Consider the following 21628-nt stretch of genomic DNA (forward strand, 5'->3'; position numbering starts at 1 on the left):
TGAATTTGGAATGGGAGGGGAATGATCCAGCTGCCATGGTCTACATGGGAACCGATTACATAGGTAGAACTGGGAATGAGGTTCTGCTGAGAGAGTTTGAAGAGTTGGAATTCAAATTAAGATGCAGAACATCAAATATAATCATCTCTGGATTGTTTCCTAAGCTATGTGCCAATTGGCATAAGGTCAACCAAATTAGAGAATTAAAGATGGGGTCAAAGGGTGGTGTAGGAAGAAGGGCTTTAAATTCATGGGGCACTAGCACCAGTACTTTGGAAAGACAGAGTTGTTCTGTTGGGATGGGTTCCAGTGAAATAGGGCTCGGACCAGTGTCCCCTTGAATCATACAACTAGGGCTGTGGATAGGGCTTCAAACTAACAGAAGGGGAAGGGGGAGAAGGGTTCGGGTGAAGGGAGATTTAGAAATCCAAAGAGAAAAGTCGAAGCAACAAAACAATGCAGTGATGTGGGTAAAGACAAGCAGTGGGGGACATGAAGGAACAGAAGTTTTAAAAGTAATTGTCCATCAGTGAGTAAGACCCATGCAGGGAATAGCAGTAAAAAATTGAAATTAAAGGCTCTTTTTCTGAATGTGCAAAGCATCTGCAACAAGCTAGATGAATTAGTGGCACAAAGAGAGACACAGTGTAGATCTAATCACCATTACAGAGGCATGATTACAAGGTGACCAAGGTTGGGAAATAAATATTCCAGAGTACACTACATTTCGAAAAGACAGGTAGAATGGCAAAGGAGGAGGCCTAGCCCTGATAATAAAGGATGACAGAAAGACATTAGAGAGGAAGTATCTTGGTTCAGAAAATCATGAAGTAGAATCAGGGTGGCTGGATATTAGGAATAGCAAGAGTCAGGAAACACTGCTGAGAGTAGTTCATAGGCCCCCTGTCAGGTGTTATACTGTTGGACAGAACATTAAACAAGAAATTATTGGAGTGAGTAACAAACACAATGTAATAATTGTGGGGGACTTTAATCTTCATATAGATTGGACCAATAATATTGGAAAGGGTGGTCTAGAAGATGAGTTTGTAGAATGTTTCCATGACAGTTTCCTGGAGCAATACATTGTGGAACGTATTAGGGATAAAGTTAGTTTAGATCCAGTATTCTGTAATGCGGCAGAGTTAATTAGCAATCTCAAAGTAAAAGATCTGCTAGGGACTAGTGATCATTGTACAATTGAATTCCACGTTAAGTTTGAAAGCGACATAACCCAAACAGGAAGCAGAAACTTAAACTTAAACAAAGCCAATTACATAGATATGAGGGGAGAACTGGCTAAAGTTGAATGGGTAAATAGACAAAAGGTATGGCCATAAAATAACCTTAAGAAAGATATAAATAAACAATTCAAAATTTTCAACAAAAATATATTCCATTGTAAAAAAACTCAGCAAGAAACATCCATCCGTGGCTTATTCAGGAAGTTAAAGATTGCATTAGATTAAAAGAGGCTTGTAAGATTGCAAAGAATAGTAGTAAGTCTGAGGATTGTGAGTGATTTAGCAACTAGCAAAGGGACCACCAAATGTTGAAAAAAAGGAAAAAAAATAGAAGCCAGGAAGAAAAAAAAATTACAAGAGTTTTTGCAAAGAAAAGCAGGAGAATAACTAAGAAGCTACTTAGAAGGTCCTTTTGAAGCAGAGACAGGAGAAATTATTATGGGGAATGAGGAACGGATGTCTTCACAGTAGAAGACACAAGTTGCGTACCAGGAATAGAGGTAACCTAAGTGCTAAGGAGAGTGAGGAAATTAAGGTAATTACTATCAGCAGACAAAAAGAACCACAGAAATTTAAAGGACCAATATTGGACAAATCTCCAGGACCTGATAGCCTACATTCTAGGATTCTGAAAAAGATAGCTGCAGAGATAATGGTAATATATTAGCATGGATATAGGATCGGTTAATGGACAGGCAGCAAAGAGTAGGCGTAAATGGCACATTTTCGAGTTGGCAGGCTGTGACTAGTGAAGTGCAGCAAGGGACAGTGCTGGGGCATCAGTTATTTACAATTTTTATTAATGACTTAGGCACAAAGGCAGAGAGCAATGTACCTACATTTGCTGATGCTACAAAGCTAAGTGGAAATGTAAGTTGTGAGGAAGACACAAGAGAGGCTGCAAAGGAATATGTATAGGTTAAGTGAGTGGGAAACAAGATGGCAGATGGAATATAATGTGAGGAATTGTGAGGTTTTTTTATTCACAACGACTGTGCGGTGGTCACCCCTACCAATACTGTTATGGACAGATGCATCTGCAGCAGGCAAGTTGGTGAGGATGAGGTCAAGTATGTTTTGCCCTCTTGTTGGTTCCCTCACCGCCTGCCACAGGCTCAGCCAGTTCGTCTGTAATGGTACTACTGAACTACTCCTGGTGATGGTCATTGAAATCCCACCCAGAGTACATTCTGCACCCTTGCCACACTCAGTGCTTACTCCCAGTGGTGTTCAACATGGAGGAGTAATGATTCATCAGCTGATGGGGGGTGGCAGTATATGGTAATCAGCAGGAGGTTTCCTTGCTCATGTTTGACCTGATGCCATGAGACTTCATGTGGCACAATGTCAAGGACTCCCAGAGGAACTCCCACACGACTGTATATGACTGTACTGCCACCACTGCTGGGCTGTCCTGCCAGTGATGGTGATGTCTGGGACACTGTCTGTAAGGTATGATTCCATGAGTATGACTGTGTCAGGCTGTTGCTTGACTAGTCTGTGAGACAGCTCTCCCAATTTAGGCACTAGCCCCCAGATGTTAGTAAGGAGGACTTTGCAAGGTCGACAGGGCTGAGGTTGTCGTTGTCACTGTCTCAACATTGCTGTTGTCACAACTCGGTGCCTGGGTTGATGCCAGGTGGTCCATCCAATTTCATTCCTTATCCAAATTTTGTCACAGTTTGGTACAACTGAGTGACTTGCTAGGCCATTTTAGAGGGCATTTAAGAGTCAACCACAAGTCAAAGTGAGCAATTAGTGAACAATCGACAATGATTTCATGTTCATGTTCTAAGTGAATTAGAACACTTAATTCTAAATTTTTATTGGATTCAAATTTCACCATCTGTCACAGGATTTGAACCCTGAGTCCCCAGAGGTTTACCCTTGGTCTCTGGATTACTAGACCAGTAACAATACCATTGCACCACTGCTTCCCCAATTCACTTGGACCATAAAAATAGAAAAGTTGAATATTTTTTAAAAGGCATGTAAATGTTGATGCTCAGAGAGATTTGGGTGCGCTTGTGCATGGAATTCAGGAAGTTAGCATGCAGGTACAGCAAGCAATTAAGAAGGCAAATGCATGTTGGCCTTTATTGCAAGGGGATTGGAGTATAGGAATAAAAGAGTCTTGCTACAATTGTACAGGGCTTTGATGAGACCACACCTGGAATACTGTGTGCTGTTTTGGTCTCCATATTTAAGCAAGTATATACTTGCATTGGAAGCAGTACAGTGAAAGTTTACTAGATTGGACCCTCAGATTAGAGGATTGTCCTATGATGCAAGGCTCAGTAAAGTGAGTGTATATTCTCTAGAGTTTAGAAACTGAGAGGTGATCTCATTGAAAAATACAAGATTCTGAAGGGGCGTGACAGGGTAGACATTGAGAGGTTATTTCTGCTGGCTGAGGAATCTTAGAACACAGGGGCACAATCTCAGGATAATGGGCTGATCACTTAGGACTGAAATAAGGAGAAATTTCTTCACTCAAAGAGTTGCGAATCTTTGAAAATCTCTACCCCAGACAGTTGTGGATGCTCTATTGTTGGCTAAATTGAAAGCTGTGATAGACAGAATTTTGGGCCCAGATTTTCACCACAATGGAGAGGCTCTATGTCATGGCAAAAATCCCAGAACTGGCTGAAAATTCTAAGTCCTGTCCCTGAAACTGGCATTTCTCATCTCCGTGGGAGCAGTTCTGGAGTCGGGCCGGGCATATGCAAATCGCTGAACCAGCTGCCTCCATTGATTTCCAATTTTTGAACTCCAGCTGCATGAATCCCGGATTGTGCAGAGCAGACCAGATAAGAGGAGGTCTGAACCATCTCCCCAACAAGAGAGAATCTAAGCATTGCCCCATGACGTTCAATGGCATTACCATCGCTGAATACTGCACTATCAACATCCTGGGAGTTACCATTGACCAGAAACTGAAGTGGACTAGCCACATAAATACTGTGGCTACAAGAGCAGGCCAGAGGCTAGGAATCCTGCAGCGAGTAACTCACCTCCTGACTCTCCAAAGCCTATCCACCATCTACAAAGCGCAAGTCAGGAATGTGATGGAATACTCTCCACTTGCCTGGATGAGTGCAGCCCCAACCACACTCAAGAAGCTCAACACCATCCAGGACAACACAGCCCGCTTGATGGGCACCCAGTTCACAAACATTCACTCCCTCCGCCACTGACACAATGGCAGCAGTATGTACCATCTACAAGATGCACTGCAGGAACTCACCAAGGCTCCTTAGACAGCACCTTCCAAACCCATGACAGCTACCACCCATTAGGACAAGGGCAGTAGACGCATGGGAACACCACCTCCTGGAAGTTCCCCTCCAAGTCACACACCATCCTGACTTGGAAATATATTGCCTAACAGCACTGTGGGTGTACCTATGCTACATGGACTGCAGTGGTTCAAGAAGGCAGTTCATCACCACCTTCTCAAGGGCAATTTGGGGTGGACAATTAACGCTGACTTAAAACTGTCCAGCTGTCAAGGAACTGTCCAGACACAAGGAACTGTCCAAGGATAAAGGGTGGTGGATGGGGCCATGGCTTGGCATAAGCTGACACTAGGTTGCCATAGGGGGTATTAGGGACCATGGGGGTGGGTAGAGGGGCATGTGGCATAGATGGGAAATAGGGAATGTGTTGGGGGGGGTGGTGAGGTCTGAAGGTATGTTTTTTGTTTTATTATTATTTTTCATTTACTTAAACGCAGTGCCAGAGCACAAAGGCAGGTCCTGAGCCCGCAGGCAGACATTTTTAAGATTGGGTTCCAACCCCCAGACAAAAATCTGTGCCTTGATCTCTCAGGGAATCAAATAATATAGGGAGGGGGTGGGAAGGTGAAGTTAAAGCCCAAGATCAGTCAAGATTGCACTGAATGGTGGAGCAAGCTCAGTTAGCCTTATTGTCTATTCCTGCTTCTATCTCTTGTGTTCTTATGAAATTTCAATGGCCATCACAAAGAGTAGCTCGGTAGCACCCACTACTTACCAAGCTGGCTAAATCCTGAAGGACACAGCTGCCAGACAGGGCCTGTGGCAAGTGATGAAAGAACCTACAGGAAGTAAAATCCTACTTGACCTTGCCCTCACCTATCCACCTGTTGCAGATGTATCTGTCTATGACAGAATTGGTAGGAGTGACCGCCAGATAGTCCTTGTAGGGACAAAGTCCCATCTTCACATTGAGGACACACTCCATTGTGTTGTATAGCACTACTAACATGCTAAATGAATTAGGTTCAAAACATATTTAGCAGCTCAAAACCAGGCATCCATGGGCTATCGGCAGCAGCAGAGTTGTATTCAACCACAATTTGTAAACTCCTAGCCTGGCATATCCTTCACTCTACTATTACTAAAGAGCAGGGAGCCAACTCTGGTTCAATGGGGAGTGTAGGAGGGCAGGCCAGGAGCAGCACCAGACATATCTAAAAATTGAGGTGCCAATCTGGCGAAGCTACAACACAGGACTACATGCATGGTAAAAAGTAGGAGCAGCATGTTATAGTCACAGCTAATTGCTTCCACAACCCATTGGTCAGATTAAAGTTCTGCAGTCCTGCCACAACCAGTTGTGAATGGTGGCAGGCAATTAAACAACTAAATGGAGGAAGAGGCTCCACAAACATTCCTATGCTCAATGACAGTGGAGCCCAGCATGTCGGTGTAAAAGGCAACGCTGAAGCATTTGTAACCAATTTCAGGAGAATTGTCAAATGGGTGATCCATCTTCGCCTCCTCCTGAGGTCCCCTACCATCACACATCAAACTTCAGCCAATTTGATTCACTCCATGCGATGTCAAGAAAAAGCTGAAGGCATTAGATACAGCAAATGCTATGGGTCCTGACAACATCCCGACTGCAGTACTGAAGACTTGTGCTCCAGAACTAGCCACACCCCTAGCCAAACCGCTTTAGCTACAGCTACAACATTGCTATCTACCCGACAATGAGAAAAACGGCCCAGGTATGTGCTGTCCACAAGAAACAGAACAAATTCAATCCAGCCAAATACCACCCCATCACTCTATTCTCAATCATCAGCAAAGTGCCTGAAGGTGTCATCGACAATGCTGTCAAGCGGCGCTTACTCATCAATAACTTACTCACTGATGCTCTCAGTTTGGGTTCTGCCAAGGCCACTCGGCTCCTGACTTCATTACAACTTTGGTCCAAACATGGATAAAATAGCTGAACTCAAGAGCTAAGGTGATAGTGACTGCCCTAGATATCAGGCAGCATTTGACCAAGTGTGGCATCAAGGAGCCTTAGCAAAATTGTTGAGAAAATGGGAATCAGTGGGAAAACTCTACACTGGTTTGAATCATGCCTAGCACATAGGTGGATGGTTGTGGTTGTTGAAGACCAATTTTCTCAGCCCCAGGCCAAAGCTACAGGAGTTCCTCTAGGTACCGTCCTAGACCCAATCAGCTGCTTCATCAATGACATCAGGTCAGACATGGGGATGTTTGTTGATGATTGCAGTGTTCAGTGCCATTCATAACTCCTTAGGTGCAGAAGCTGTCTGTGCCCACATGCAGCAAGACCAGGATAACATTTAGGCTTCGGCTGATAACCGGCAAGTAACATTAATGACACAAAAGTGCCAGGCAATGTCCAGCTCCAAGAAGAGAGAATGTAACTATCTCGCCTTGATGTACAATGGCCCCGCCATCAGCATCCTGGAGTCATCATTGCCCATAAACTTAATTGCACCAGTCAAATAAATACTATAGCTACAAGAGCAGGTCAGAGGCTGGGAATTCTTCAGCAGCTAACTTATCTCCTTACTTCCCAAAGCCTGTCCACCATCTACAAGGCACAAGTCAGGAGTGTGATGGAATGCTCTCCACTTGCCTGGGTAAGTGCAGCTCCAACAATACTCAAGAAGCTTGACATCATTCAGGGCAAAGCTGCCCACTTGATTGGCACCCCATCCACCACCTTAAGCATTCACTCCCTCCACCACCTGTGCACAGTGGCAGCAGTGTGTACCATCTACAAGAGGCACTGCAGCAATTAGTTAAACCTCCTTGGACAGCAACTTCAGACCCATGACCTCTGTCACCTAGAAGAACACGGACAGCAGTTGCTTGAGAACACCACCATCTGCAAGTCCCCTGCCGAATCACACACCATTCTGACTCGCAACTATATTGCCGTTCTTTCATTGTCACTGGGTCAAAATCCTGGAATTCCTTCCCAAACAGCACTGTGGGTGTACCAACATCACTTGGACTGCAGCAGTTCAAGAAGGTGGCTCAACAACAACAATAAATTCTAGCTTTGCCAGCAATGCTGACATTTCACAAATGAATAAGAAGAAACGTAACAAAGGCATGGATGGGAGTTTCACTAGCAAGTGGTCTAGGGTGGGGGTGGAGCCAGGCAATGTTACAAAGATGGAACCTGGCAGTCTTAGTTATGGAGCAGCAATGTGGTTGGAAGCTCATCACAGGTTCAAATAGGACACAAAGATCTTGAGTAGCATGGTTCAGCTCAGACAGTGACCAGGGACAGGGATGAAGTCAGTCACTTGGAAATGGAGATTGTGGCAGAGACCGAAGACAATGGCTTCTGTCTTTCCAATATTTAGTTGGAAAATATTCTGCTCAAGAAGCATAAAGCAGCATGACAGATCAGAGAGTGGAGGGGTTGTCTGATTGTTCAAGTGTAGGAGGCTTATGCCTGAGTTCAGTTGGAGGCTCACCCAATGACATAATGGGTCTCAAATGCCAGCTTAACACAGAAGACAATGGGCTGCACCAGGGGCTACTCAATAACTATAATCATATCTGAAGATCGAAGAAAAATGTCCAAGTAGGCCTCCCTTGCTTTGAACTTCCCACACTTTCCATGCTACATGCTAACCAGTCTCCATCCTTTGGGTATATTGGATGGTCTCTGAGCTAGAATGGGGTGTTTGGCTTGACTTAAGGATTAAAGGGAAAGTGACAGGCAGCCAAAGAGATTGTCTTAATCTTTGTGCCAACGAAATTCAGGAACTCTTTGCACTTGTTGTTCACAGTGAAAGTGGAAGAGTCAGGGGAGAGGGATTTAAGGAGGTAGTTGGTAGAAAGAAGTGTTCTAGGAATTACCTTCTGGAATGATCCCATGGTGGTTCACAATTTTGAAAGAGACCGCTGAGGCTCACTAGAATATGATAGGGTCAAACTGGATCTGGCCATGGTGACCAAACCTGTTGTGTACTCAATTTTGTGCCTAATGGACATCAGAGGTCAAAGGGGGAAACTGTACCAAGGTGTGGGTGACAGGGATAGGAGACAATGAAGAATTTTTCTGGAGATGACGGCTTTGAAAACAGAGCTGAGGCAGTGTTGAACAAATCAATAGCTGCAGAAATATTAATCTGAATGTGACTTCCAAGTTGGGGGGAATTGAATTGCATGGGGCAACCTGGAAATCAGCTGGACATTACAAATACATGCATCTGCACCCTTGGATCATTAATAGCACACTGCCACATTTCTAAAGTAATTAAACCGGCCTGATGCACTTTTTTGTAATAATATCATTTTTTCTCATTTCCAGAATTCAAACCACCCTGTCACACCTTGAAATAACCCTAGCCTGTCACAGCTTGAGCAATAAATAAATACTGTCAAACCTGCAGATTATCAAAACCATACTGCCCTCCCTCCAGGGCAATAAATTCAGCCTTGACACACCTCAAAAGCAATAAACCTACCCTGAAACAGGAATGAATCTGTGTCAACAACATGGCCCAAGTAATAAATTCACATTGAATTAAATCTGGAGCATTAAACACTTGCTACCATGCCACCACGGAAGCAAATCCAGCTTGTCAGATCTGCACAGTAATAAAGCCTTCCTGCCATACCTCTAGAGTAATAAGCACACCAGAGACAATTTTAACATTTGTTGAAAAATAGGAATTTGGTGGGCTTTCCCCATCCAAGTGCTGTTTCTGCAGTGCATCCTGAGTCATTTTGAAGCCTGAACCTAATTTGTATGGAGCTGGTAAGCTGATGGAGCTTACTTGTTGGGGAGAGTGGGAAATTGGCCTCTTTACAGAGGGGTGGGGGTCACCGGGAATTGCAGATGGGCTGAATACTTATATTAGGTCAGGCACCATTCCTGCTTTTCCTGGCATCATTAAAATAAAAGATAAAAATGATCTTGAGCTGACTTTTGAGTGGTCTTTTTAAGGGCTGCTGGATAGGTTGCTCCATGCTGGTACAAATTGACACATCATGTGCTTTGCACTCTTAACTATTTGTAACTCAAAATTTCAACCCTATGTCATAATTAAAATTGACTCAGTGCCTAAAAAAGTCCAGTGCACCATAAAGGTCCCAACTCTGAGAAATATATGCAAATATATTACCTAAGCAAATTTCTTGTGATACCAGTTCCCAGGCCTGCTACTGCTCAAACTAAACCATCAAATTTATATTGCAGGCAGTTTTACAGCAGTTAAATCAGCATTATACTAATGTACAAGCTTCTTGTATGCACATTTACTTTAAGGTTGCTATTTGTGACCATTTGCTTTCGTACTAGTGCCTCCTTCAATGGCAGGTGCAAACTATTAAGACAGTTGAGAAAATTAACTGTCAGTATGGAGATGGGAAGCAGGGCTTTAGCCACTCAGCCCACAACTGGTGAAGATTTTTGGCCACTTCTGCGGCTGATGTTCCATCACTTCTTCTCTACGCTGCAGAACCTCTTAATATAACTCTGATACTAACCTGTACATTAAACGATGGTGGTCCAAAAAAAAACCTAATGTGTCAGCTGCATTCCCCTTTCTCCAGTGGATATAATCAGCCTGAATTCATAAGCAGATCCTGTCCTTACCTTTAAAAAACACAAACTTTCCATCATGCCGTTCATACGCTGCATCAATATTGGCTGGCAGTCCTCTCCAGAAATGGCCAATAGGCATTGGGTAGTTGTCCAGTACTCGGTTATTTCGAACCCTCCAGAACCAGAGTCCCTATTTGGACAGAAGAGCAAATTCAGGCTAAGCAGACAGAGAATTCTGGATCTGCACAAGCTCAAAATCCTTCACTAATATGTAATTCTTAGATTCTTCTTCTTAATTTGTCTGATTATCAAAACTAATTCCTAGTTGTAAAGGAACAAACAAGCCTAAAAGTTACAGCACAATTTATGTACTACAATGGGTCAGTGTGTGGTGGTATCACTGTAGTCCTATGGATCAGTACATTTTGGGTTAATAATATTATCCTTGCAATAATAAGTGATCCAGCAGCAATGATGTTATTGCTAACCCAAAGTGTACTGATGTGGGCACCGAGCTGACAGTGCCCTTACTGCTTCCTCCCGTTGCTGGTGCTATTATGGTGTACTGTGGGTTTGGGTAAAGGCAAACCCACCCCTGCTGTTGCTGTTACTGCTTCCCTGGTGCATTGTTAAGGGATACACCATTAGAAATAATTACTACACTTTGTTTTGCATCACTTGTAGGGAACAGTGACAGAAATTAATGTATTGCCAAACTCATCATTGCTACTTCTCTTTAGCTCTGAAGAAGAGTCATACTGGCTCTAAATGTTAATTCTGTTTCTCTCTCCACAGATGCTGCCAGACCTGCTGAGTTTTTACAGCATTCTGTTTTTATTTCACCATTGCTAAAACTGCTTCAGGTTACTTGACATTCTCTAGTACCTGTTTGATCTTAACAATGTTGCTACACAGACCTACTAAGGGATAGTTTACTGATAATTAAATAACAAAACCCAATAACTCAACTTGCCTTAAACACAAACATTTCTCCCCGCAACATAGCCATACAATCAAAATTGCCATCACATATATTAGGACCGTATTGAGTAGGTCCATCTGTAGTCCTGGGACTGTGAGAATCAGGGTCCCTGGGAGCTGGCTTTCTCTCCGTGGGCGTTTTGGGTTTCTTTGGCCTCCGTGGTGTCATGGTTGGCAGTGAATTTGTGGGTTTGGGTTTGCTATCTGGTGGGCCTAGAAACAAAGCAATGAACAATCAGAAAAATGCAGCAGTCAATACATGACACATTTGGAGGAAAGACGGAAGGGAGGGATGGACATTTACACTGAGGGAGAAGTATAAATAACCAAACTCAAGAGAGTGAGGCACATGTCTATTAATTATATGAAAGACAATCGACCTGATAAGTTAACTCTGTTTTTCTCTCTCTACTTGTGCTGCCAGACCTGCTGAGTGCTTGTTTTTATTTCAGATTTCAGTATCTGGTTTTGATCTATTATTTGTACCAGATCTCTTGGTGGGGGGGGGGGGTTAAATAGATGTAATGCTATGGTACTTAGCCATAAAGACCATCAAAGTCCCAGGTTCAATCACTGCTCTGTGCTGAGCAGATAATCTCACCTAGGGTGAGAACACTTCAATTGGCCTCAGTGCTTCTAAATCAGAAGAGGGAAAGAACAGAAAATAACCAAGGTTCCTGCTTCTGAGCGCCATCCATAGATTCCTGGTGGAAAAATGCCATGGTATACATATCAGGAGATGGTCAGTATTGGCACTGATGCCCACCACATACAGATAGCAGTCATTTGGATGAGTCCACAAAGCTGTCAGTAAACATGGAATCACATTTCAGCGTGAGCCAAGCTTTCAGAAAATTATATGACACCTGTGACTGAATCAAAAGACATGGCTCAATGAAAACATAAACCAAGCACAAACTAGAACTGCTCTAGTTTTATGCCCTGTATTCATCTTTGCTGTATACTGTATTAGGAATGTGTTCTAAGACTGTAACAACTCCTGTGTATCTATCAACTCTCTTCTTGACCTGCAATACATTATAATTGGGTGTTGTTCATGTAAGGAACAGAGCTTTTTATTTTCTGTTGGACTGTGGATTAGAATTACAATGGCTGCAGGTTAAAAGTCATGTCCACTGGAACAGGATGACAGATATTTACAATGTTGCAGTCCTGGAACAGAGTGTGCCATGAAAGACAGGATGGTGCCGAAAAGGAGTCCTAGACCAAGGGAGCTGCCTGACAACAGCATTTTAATTGGCTCCTGATCAGGTGACCAGGTTTTGTATGAAAGCAGAGCAGAATAGCTCCTAGCGTGAAAGGAACAAGACCTAAAACCTCTTTCGCCTGTGTGTGGAGGATTTCAGTAATTCCACAGCAGCAGAGAGCTCCTGGCCTACAAGGAGAAAACATCTAAAATATCTTTTCCTTATATCTCTATAGCCTCCTCTCTCTCTCTGAGGAAACCCCTGTAAAAAGGAAAAGGGGAAAACCACTGTTAGAGACGTTGAAAAGCAAATTCTCAACCAGTGAACTAAATACTGAAAGTGCTGGAAGACCACCTCGTGTCATCAACAAGAACCGAAAGAAATTTGGAAGACATCAATCAAAATCAACCCATTGAATCCTGTACTCTGGATTGGTGCTATTGAACTGTTTTATTCCACCCTTAAAATCCATGTTTTATGTGTCTTATGTATCTTGTGTGTGTGTGTATAGGGATTTAAGAAGGGGATAGAGTTTAAGTTATAATGTTAGAAGTTAGCAGTTCATATTTCTTTCTTTTGCTATTAGTTAAAGACAATATGTTCAATAAACAGTTATTTACTTATTAAGTTTACAAACCTGATGCTCGTATTCTGTTAACCTAAATTAAACAGTGAGATAGAATTGGGGCAATCAGGTGGTTTGGTCAAACTTTTCACCTCGCGGCTCAGGGAACAGTGGTGTTTGATATTACAGCGCACTATCCCGAGTGAGTCGTGACAAGGTTTGGGGGCTCGTCCAAGATATTTTGGAACAAAAGACAACAACAATTTGGGTGTAGATTTAGTATGTAATAAAGGCTAAAAGGAAACACCAGGTTTGTACAATCAAAAATAAGATGGCACTGGAAACTGCTAAAGCTTTCCTGCAAGTGGGAGAGATGTCCCTGACGATTTACAAGGGATCCCAAAAGCCAGATTAATCGAATTGGCAAGTAAATTAAGAGTAGAATTGTCTTCTAAAGCTAGGAAGGCAGAGATAATCCAAGGGATGGCACAGCATTTGAAATTGGAAGGAATACCCAAGAGGCCAAGTTCTCCAAGGGGTGGTTCATTAGAATGGGCTCAAATCCAGTTGCAAATGAAGGAAATTGAATTAGAGGCAGCAGAAAGAGAAAGAGCATTTCAAAGGGAACAGGCAGAAAGGCAGGAGAGAGAAAGAAAACAAGAAAGGGAAGTAGAAATGGTGAGGTTAGAAAAGGAGGAAAAAGAAAAAGAGAGACAGAAATTCAGCTTAGAGTGCGGGCAGTCAAAAAAGAGACACCAGTAGGTGAGGCAGGACTTATTTCCAGATCAGAACCCAGTGGGTAGATGTTTAAATATGTGCAGGCTCTTCTGAAGTTTGAGGAAAGGGATGTTGGTTCATTCTTTATTTCATTTGAGAAGATAGCTAAACAGATGAACTGGCCAAAGGAAAACTGGACATTGCCCATGCAGAGCAAATTGACAGGTAGAGCACAGGAAATTTAAGCTTCACTGTCAGAGGAGGTTTCTAGGGATTATGATGTGGTGAAAAAGGCCATTTTGAGTGCATATGAGTTGGTCCCTGAAGCATACAGAAAAAAGTTTTGAAATTTAAGGAAGAAAGCTTGGGCAAGCTTACTTGAATTTGAAAGGATTAAGCAAGTCGTTTTGACAGGTGGATACCAGCAATAGGAATTGAAACAACCTATGAAGTTCTCAGAGAGACCATTCTCTTGGAAGAATTTAAAAACTCCCTACCTTCTGTAATAAGAACCCATGTTGAAGACCAAAGGGTTGCAACTGCTAGACAGGCAGCAGGAATGGCTGATGATTATGAGCTGATCCATAAAACTAAACCTTGGGCAGAATTTTCCCCCTGTCGGGAGGGGGGGGGAGTTTAGGAGCGGGCGCGTGGAGGCACACCTCCAATCGGCACCCCCGATTTGGGGGTGCGCTTCCATTTTACGTGGGTGGGCCGATTAAGGCCCGCCCAGCGTGACGTCCGCCAGGAAGTGCTATGCACTCCCTGTGCGGGTGGGTGGGGATTCCCTGAGCCAAGAGAGCGCTCTTTCGCGCATGCGCACGAAAAAGTGCAGTCATCTCCCTGAGGCTAAGTGCTGCCTCAGGGAGATCGGCTCCACAATAAAAGAATCTTTAAAATAGTAAAAAAGAATTTCCCTGACATGTCCCCTCATGTGACATGAGTTGGGACATGTCCATCACTTTAAAAGACACTTTTATTACATTTTAAAAAACCTACATGAAACCTCATCTCGCCCGTGGATGAGGTTTCATGCTTTTTCTAATGTCCACCGGGGCTCCCAGCCTGCCCGCCAACCTTAAGGTTGGACGGGCAGGTCCACTAATTACTTCAATGACTTTGTCAATGGCCTCAATTGGCCATTGACAGGTTAGTGGGCGCACAGCTGATTCTGCTGAGCCCCCGCCTACCTGAAAATTGAAATGGGGCGGGGTGACATCGGGAGTTCCGCCCGATGTCATCCCGCGTCATTTTACGCTTCGGCGAGTGGGCCCCACCCCCCCGCTTACCAACCGGGAAATCCTGACCCTTTTTTCCATCACCCCCATAAATTTGAAAAGGATAGAAAGTGGGAGAGTGAAAGGAAGGCAAGTAGCCAGGGTAAGAATGGATCGCTGGGGATACCTTGAGATTTCCTCCCCAGATCAGGAAGGTACTGAGGGTGGAGGGTAAAACTCGAAGGCCTAAGTGTTTCCATTATAATAAAGTAGGACACCTTCATTCAGAACGCTGGAAGTTGCGAGGGAAGCCCAAGGGACTTATTGGAGTTCGTAAGAGTGAGTCCGATAAGGGAACTCAAAAAGAAAATGCTGTGGATTAAATTGTAGCTTTAACTACAAATAAGGGTCTGGAGGTAAATACTGCTGTGAATGCAGGTTAAGTGAATAAGGTGGATGAGAGATATGAAGGGTTTTTTTCCAAAGGAAAGATAACCCCTTTTTCATCAAATGATACAGCTAAACCCATAGCTATATTAAGGGACACAGGAGCTACTCAAACTCTCTTGTTGGAGAAGGACCTAGTTTTCCACCCAGAGAGTTCAATGAAAGCTAAAATATTGGTAAACAGGATAAGTGGAGATTATATCCCGGTTCCATTGTACAAAGTGCAATTGGAGTGTGATTTGTTGTCTGGATCGGTGGTTGTAGGAGTGGTTAAAATATAGCCCGTTGATGGAGTTGATCTACTCCTGGCAAATGATTTGGCAAGAGTGAAGGTTATAGCTTTGCCCATAATTACAGAAAGTCCAAGAGAGGCTAAAGAGAAGCAGCAGGTGCAAGTAGTAGTTCCTGCTATTTTTCCATCGTGTGTGGTGACCAGAGCAATGTCTAAACAAAGTCCATCACCAGAGGTTCAAGTAATACCATGAGCAGATGTTAGAGTATCCAAAACTTTCTTTAAGGATGAGGATAATTCAAAGGGAGTGTTTGGCATGTTTTCAATAATTGAGGTTCAGAAAGCAGATCCAGGGTTAAACAAGTTAGTAGAGTCAGGTCATACTGAAGCTGAGGTGGAAGGAGTTCCGGAGTGCTATTACATTAAAAATGAAGTTCTGATGAGAAAGTGGAGACACACTCACAGACCTGCGGATGAGGAATGGACAATTGCTCAGATAGTGGTACTGCCCAAATATTGCCAATATAGCACATGAAATCCCTATGGCAGGACATGTAGGAATATGGGAAACCCAAGCATCGATAAACACCTGGCCAAGACTTCATAAGGACGTAGTGCAATTTTGTAAAACGTGTCAGACATGTCAGGTGATAGGTAAACCTCAAAACGTAATTAAACCAGCACCTTTAATACCAATAACAGTTTTTGAAGAACTGTTCAGTCAGGTATTAGTAGATTGTGTAGGACCATTACCCAAAACGAAAGCAGGACATCAGTATGTACTTACAATCATGGCTATGACAACCCGATTTCCAGGAGCTATTCCTTTAAGGACAGTGACAGCTAAGGTTTTTTTTGTTCAATAAACAATTATTTACTTATTAAGTTTACAAACCAGGTGCTCGTATTCTGTTAAGCTAAATTAAACAATTAGGTAGTATTGGGGTAATCTGGTGGTTTGGTCAAACTTTTCACATTTGTCGCGGTTTGGGGAACAGTGGGGCTTGATATTACAGTGCACTATCCCCAGTGAGTCGTGACACTTCAATATACAATTGGCTGTTAGAGTTATCTTGTACCGTCTGTGAAATACCCTTGGTACATGAAGAGCTTGGAATTAAAAATGAATTGCACCTCAAAACATAAAAAACAGAGAATAAATAAATATCCCTCAAGCTCACCATAAATCTGCTGGATCCCCCTAAGGTCATCTTCCGGAAGCTCAAATTTCTCTGTTTCCATCCACTGGTAAAAGGGTGCCATGATGGCGCTTGGATTGTTAGAATGTTCTAGGCCCAGAGCATGGCCCAGCTCATGTACTGCCACCAGGAACAGGTCATTCCCTGTGGACAGAAACAATTGATCAGAACCAAAACCAGTTAACATACTATAGTAATTCATAAAACCAGTGTAAGGTACACCTTTCACCTCATGTCAGATAGAGGTACTTGCTTAAAGGATAGAAGACACAGGGGAAACCAAAGAATAACATGCTATTATACTGATTAACACTGTATCAATGATGGCATTGGGATCAGCATAAGTTATTCTTCAAGAGCAGTTAGAATAGCGCACTGATCACATTGGCCTCACCTAAATGGCCAACAAAGCAAACATAGGCCTGATAATTCAAAAAATTGCCAGCCTGCAGCAGGAGAATTGGGACAATGTTACATTACCTCAAGAAGTAGCCATTTGTCAAAGATAATCAATTTATCTCCCTCTCACAAACCTCTTCAAATGAATATAATCAATGCTGCACATACTTTACAATACTCTCTGATAAAATCACTCTCCTTTGAAGAGATGAGGTCAAAGCAGACAGTGACTGTCATCTGAATAAAAGTGGTTACATACTAAATTAATGCCTGGCAGCACAAGATCTCATTTCCTTTGTGCATTAGAGCTATTGCACGTGCTGATTTTGAGTTAAGTTAATTATCCTCTAGATATAGTTATATATTTCTAATGTGGGTGTTAATTTTTTTGCTCATTAAACTTCATCAATTAACACAGAACATGCATGATTTAGTTTTGTTGACTCTCAAAAATGAACATATCACCTCAGCAAACCAGAACCAAAGGCAAGCTTAAAAGATATAAAGTTAATTATAATCTTTCTACCAGAGTTCAGGATATTGAAATTAGGTGTCTCAAATCTTGTCATAAGCAATAAAGATAGCACCCTTTGGGAGTCAAACATGCTATGGTATGGAGAGATGAAATGTGGGATGCATCCATGATATTCCACACGATAAGTTCCTATTCTCAGCTGTGATGGGAGATAATCTGAGCAGATGCTTGTGAGCTATCTGTGAGAGCAGTACATTGTCAGGCACGTGCTATTTAACAATAGAATGAAAATGTCTTTGGGTTAGATATCAAGACTCTTAATGCACGAGTAACAATTGCAGCAGTTACACCAGGATTACAGCCATCAGTGCTCCCCAGCACTAACCCTGCCAGAAAAAATGGATCCTGCCGTTGTGAAAAGGGGGCTTTTTCTTTTAATGTACCAGCTTACCATGCACTTTAAGGCAATACAGCAAACCGGAGTTAACCTCCAGTTAGAATAGGGTATAGAGCAATATGGGGTACAAGTAAGTGGTTGATTTGACGCTGTTAGTAATGGACACTGATAGAGAGGCCGCATAGATTGCAGGGTCAAGAGGTTGTCCATGAATATGGGTAAGAGAATTTATAAAGAAGGAAAGATTTAGGGAGGACAAGAAGGGCAGTTAATTCAGAGGAGAGAGGGCTGCAGAAGCTAAAATGGAGATTGAAACCATCAAGGATGAAGAGTCATTCAGTGCGGAAGCTCAGGGAAGAAAGGATGATATAATCTCAAGCTAGTTTACTATTCACGCTTTCCTTCCATGTCTGAGAGAGAAGCAAAAGAAAATCACTCTTACCCTGAAGGTCAATGTTTTCCAGTGTCCAAGGCTCGTCTGAATCAAAATGTGTGTCTCCACCCATTCCAGGGCCAGGGAAGTAGGCATGAGCCAAGAAGCCACCCTCACCATCAAATGGGGAACTGTCTCCATGGAAACCAGAGGCAAAGAAGACCATGATGTCTGCATTCTTCCTGCGGCCATATCGAATATCGTAATAAGGAACTTCCTCAAAGATTAACGGTGTAGCTTTCTGCCAGACTGCAAAAGCCTTCCGGATGGCCTGGAGTGACTTATATTCTCCCACTTTGGGTGTATAGTTCTGGATACTGCATTAAGGAATAGTAATGGAATTAATTAGGGACCTCAAATCTAAGCATAAGCTTTGGAGAAAGGTATTAAGCTTATAAGTCTAACTTGATAATGCGATGCCTTTTACTCAGATGAAGCACACAAGATTTTAGAAAGGGTTGATCGTACAGACACACCCACACATACATACAGACACAGCAGTACACAAGCACAGAGAGTACTATAAGATTTGAATGAGGTTTTTAAGGTTTAGTCTGTGTTCCTTACCTGAATGTGATACGTTCCCGGTTCCACTTTTGTCCTGTAAGGGCATACCGCTTGCGTCGCAGATTCGTCTTGATTTCTGTACCAAAGTTGTCAGGAACACCACAGCGGGGCTTCTTCATCCACCTGGCAGAGGTTAACAAACAAAAAGTTCAAGTAAAACTTACATCCTGTTCTCAATATCGACAGTGCTACTTGTTTGCTCAGGCCACCCTGAACACATTTTTCTTTCCTAACTGTAGAGTATAATCTGGGTTTGCTCACAATGACAAGACTAAAGCTTTCAAGAAAAACTGAAAGCAGCTGGATCTTCTGATATTTAATGCTTAAACACATTGGGTTGGATTTCCCTTTGGGTTAGCTCTTCAATGGTCCGAATTCACCACTGGAGAGGATAGGGCTGGGACATCCAACCTATGACCTGACCTATTTTCCTGGGTTTGGTTCATAACGCTTGCAGCATGGTTTTCTGACAGGATCCCTAGCACTAACAGGGAGCCTGCATCTGCATGGCTGCAAAAGTCAGTGATACTATACTATGAGGAGAGTGGAAGAGGAAGACCTGGGACCGGCTGTCTGCAGCACTTAGAGGAGAGTGCAAGAGGAGGACCCTGGGACAGGCAGTCAGCAGCACCTAGAGGAGAGTGTGACAGGGGGACCCTGGGACAGGTAGTCAGCAGTACCTAGTGGAAAGTGTGACAGGAGGACCCTGGGACAGGCAGTCAGCAGCATCTAGAAAATCTAGTCTATCTAGAGGATCTGGCATCTAGTCTATTCTCAAGTACGAGTAAGGGGAAAATAAAAGCAAGGGTCCATATTATATTTAGTTAAGATATGTCTGGGGAGCTTAGTCCCATGATTTGCACATCCTGCGTTATGTGGGAAATCCTAGATGCTCCTGACGGTCTGGATGACCGTGTGTGCAGGCGGTGCCTCCAACTGGAGAAACTCGAACTCCGGGTTCAGGAGCTTGAGCGGCAGCTGGGGGCACTACGGTGCATTCACGAGGCTGAGAGGTTTGTGGATAGCATGTTTCAGGACGTGGTCACCCCGAAGCTTAAGGAAGTGCAAGCAGAGAGAGAATGAGTGGCCGCCAGACAGAAGAAGGGGACCAGGCAGGTAGTGAGGGAATCGCCCTGAGTACATCTCACTCACAAACCATTTTTCGGACTTGGAAAATGGTGAGAGTGACGGTTCCTCTGTGCAGACCAACCAGAGCAAGGACCATGGCACTGTGGGTGGTCCAGCTGCTCAGGGCGGGAGGAAGAAGTGTGGAAAGGCAATAGTGGTGGGGGATTTGTTAGTGAGGGCAGCAGACAGGCACTTCTGCGGCCGTAGAGGTGACTCCAGAGTGGTATGTTGCCTTCCAGGTGCCAGGGTCAAGGATGTTATGAACGGCTGCAGGGCATTCTGAAGGGGGAGGGTGATCAGCCAGAGGTTGTGGTCCGTGTTGGGGCCAATGGCATAGGAAAGAAAGGGAAATGAGGTCCTGCAAACAGGCTTTAGGGAATTAAGTAGGAAATTGAAAAGCAGGACTACAAAGGTGGTAATCTCCATATTACTCCCAGTGCCACGCAGTAGTGAGTACAGGAACAGAGGGATAGAGCAGATGAATGCTTGGTTGGAGAAATGGTGCAGGAGGGGGGGGGGCTTTAGATTCTTGGGGCAGTGGGACTGTTTCTGGGGGAGGTGGGACCAGTACAAGTTGGACGAGCTTCATCCAAACAGGAACGGGACCAACATCCTCGCGGGGAGGTTTGCTAATGCTGTTGGGGCAGATTTAAACTAAATTGGCAGCGGGGGGGGGATGAGATCCTGAAAAGTAGTTCAGAGGGGAGAGAAGCTGAGATGGAATTAGAAGTTAAAACGCTCGTGAGTGAGTCTGTAAGGCAGAGGAAACATAGGCTAGGTAAGAAAGAAATGAGTTTAGCATGGCTAAATGGAATATATTTTAATGCAAGGAGCCTGAGGAATAAGACAGATGAGCTGAGGGCACAGGTAGGCACGTGGGAGTATGATATCATAGCTATGACCGAGACTTGGCTAAAAGGGCAGGATTGGCAGCTCAACATTCCTGGTTATAGGGTATTCAAACAAGATAGAGAGGGGAATGGAAGAGGAGGGGGGGGGGTTGCAATTTTGATCAAGGAATCAATTACAGCAGTCAGGAGGGATGATGTCTTGGAAGGATCATCAAATGAAGCCATATGGGTAGAAGTAAAAAACACAAAAGGGGCAAACACATTGTTGGGTGAGTACTATAGGCCCCCAAACAGTCAGGGAGAGATAGAAGATCAAATATGTAATCAAGTTTCAGAGAAGTGTAAGAATAAAAGGGCAGTGATAGTAGGGGATTTTAACTACCCAAATATTAGCTGGGATAGTTTTAGTGTGCAAGGTAGGGAGGGAGCAAAATTCTTAAGTTCTATCCAGAAGAAATTTCTTAGCCAGTATGTAGAAAGCCCAGCAAGGGAGAGGGCAGTTCTGGACTTAATATTCGGAAATGAGCCTGGGCATACCCCCGGGTATCAGTAGGGGAACATTTTGGAGATAGTGACCATAACTCAAGTTAGATTTAGGGCAGTTATGGAAAAAGATAAGGTTGGGCTGGGAATAAAAGTTCTATACTGGGGAAAGGCTAATTCTACTAAGATGAGATACGATTTGGCCCAGTGGACTGGGAGCAGCTACTTGCAGATAAAACTGCATCAGAGCAGTGGCAGGCATTCAAGG

At 43.5% G+C, this 21628-nt stretch overlaps 1 protein-coding gene across 2 annotated transcripts in view; it reads right to left on the minus strand.

Annotated features, from left to right (window-relative positions):
• LOC144681903 (matrix metalloproteinase-15-like) overlaps positions 1–21628 on the minus strand; it is a 161278-nt gene that overhangs the window by 20981 nt on the left and 118669 nt on the right. For both annotated transcript variants that reach the window (XM_078544038.1, XM_078544037.1), the window contains 5 exons: positions 18899–19021; positions 18341–18648; positions 16610–16771; positions 11035–11255; positions 10113–10251 (listed from right to left, as the gene is read on the minus strand). In XM_078544038.1, coding sequence (XP_078400164.1) covers positions 10113–10251; positions 11035–11255; positions 16610–16771; positions 18341–18648; positions 18899–19021 — 953 coding nt within the window. The remainder of the gene's footprint in view (positions 1–10112; positions 10252–11034; positions 11256–16609; positions 16772–18340; positions 18649–18898; positions 19022–21628) is intronic.

This window comes from Cetorhinus maximus, chromosome 6 (assembly GCF_964194155.1).
Source record: "Cetorhinus maximus chromosome 6, sCetMax3.hap1.1, whole genome shotgun sequence".
In the NCBI taxonomy this organism is placed as follows: domain Eukaryota; kingdom Metazoa; phylum Chordata; class Chondrichthyes; order Lamniformes; family Cetorhinidae; genus Cetorhinus; species Cetorhinus maximus.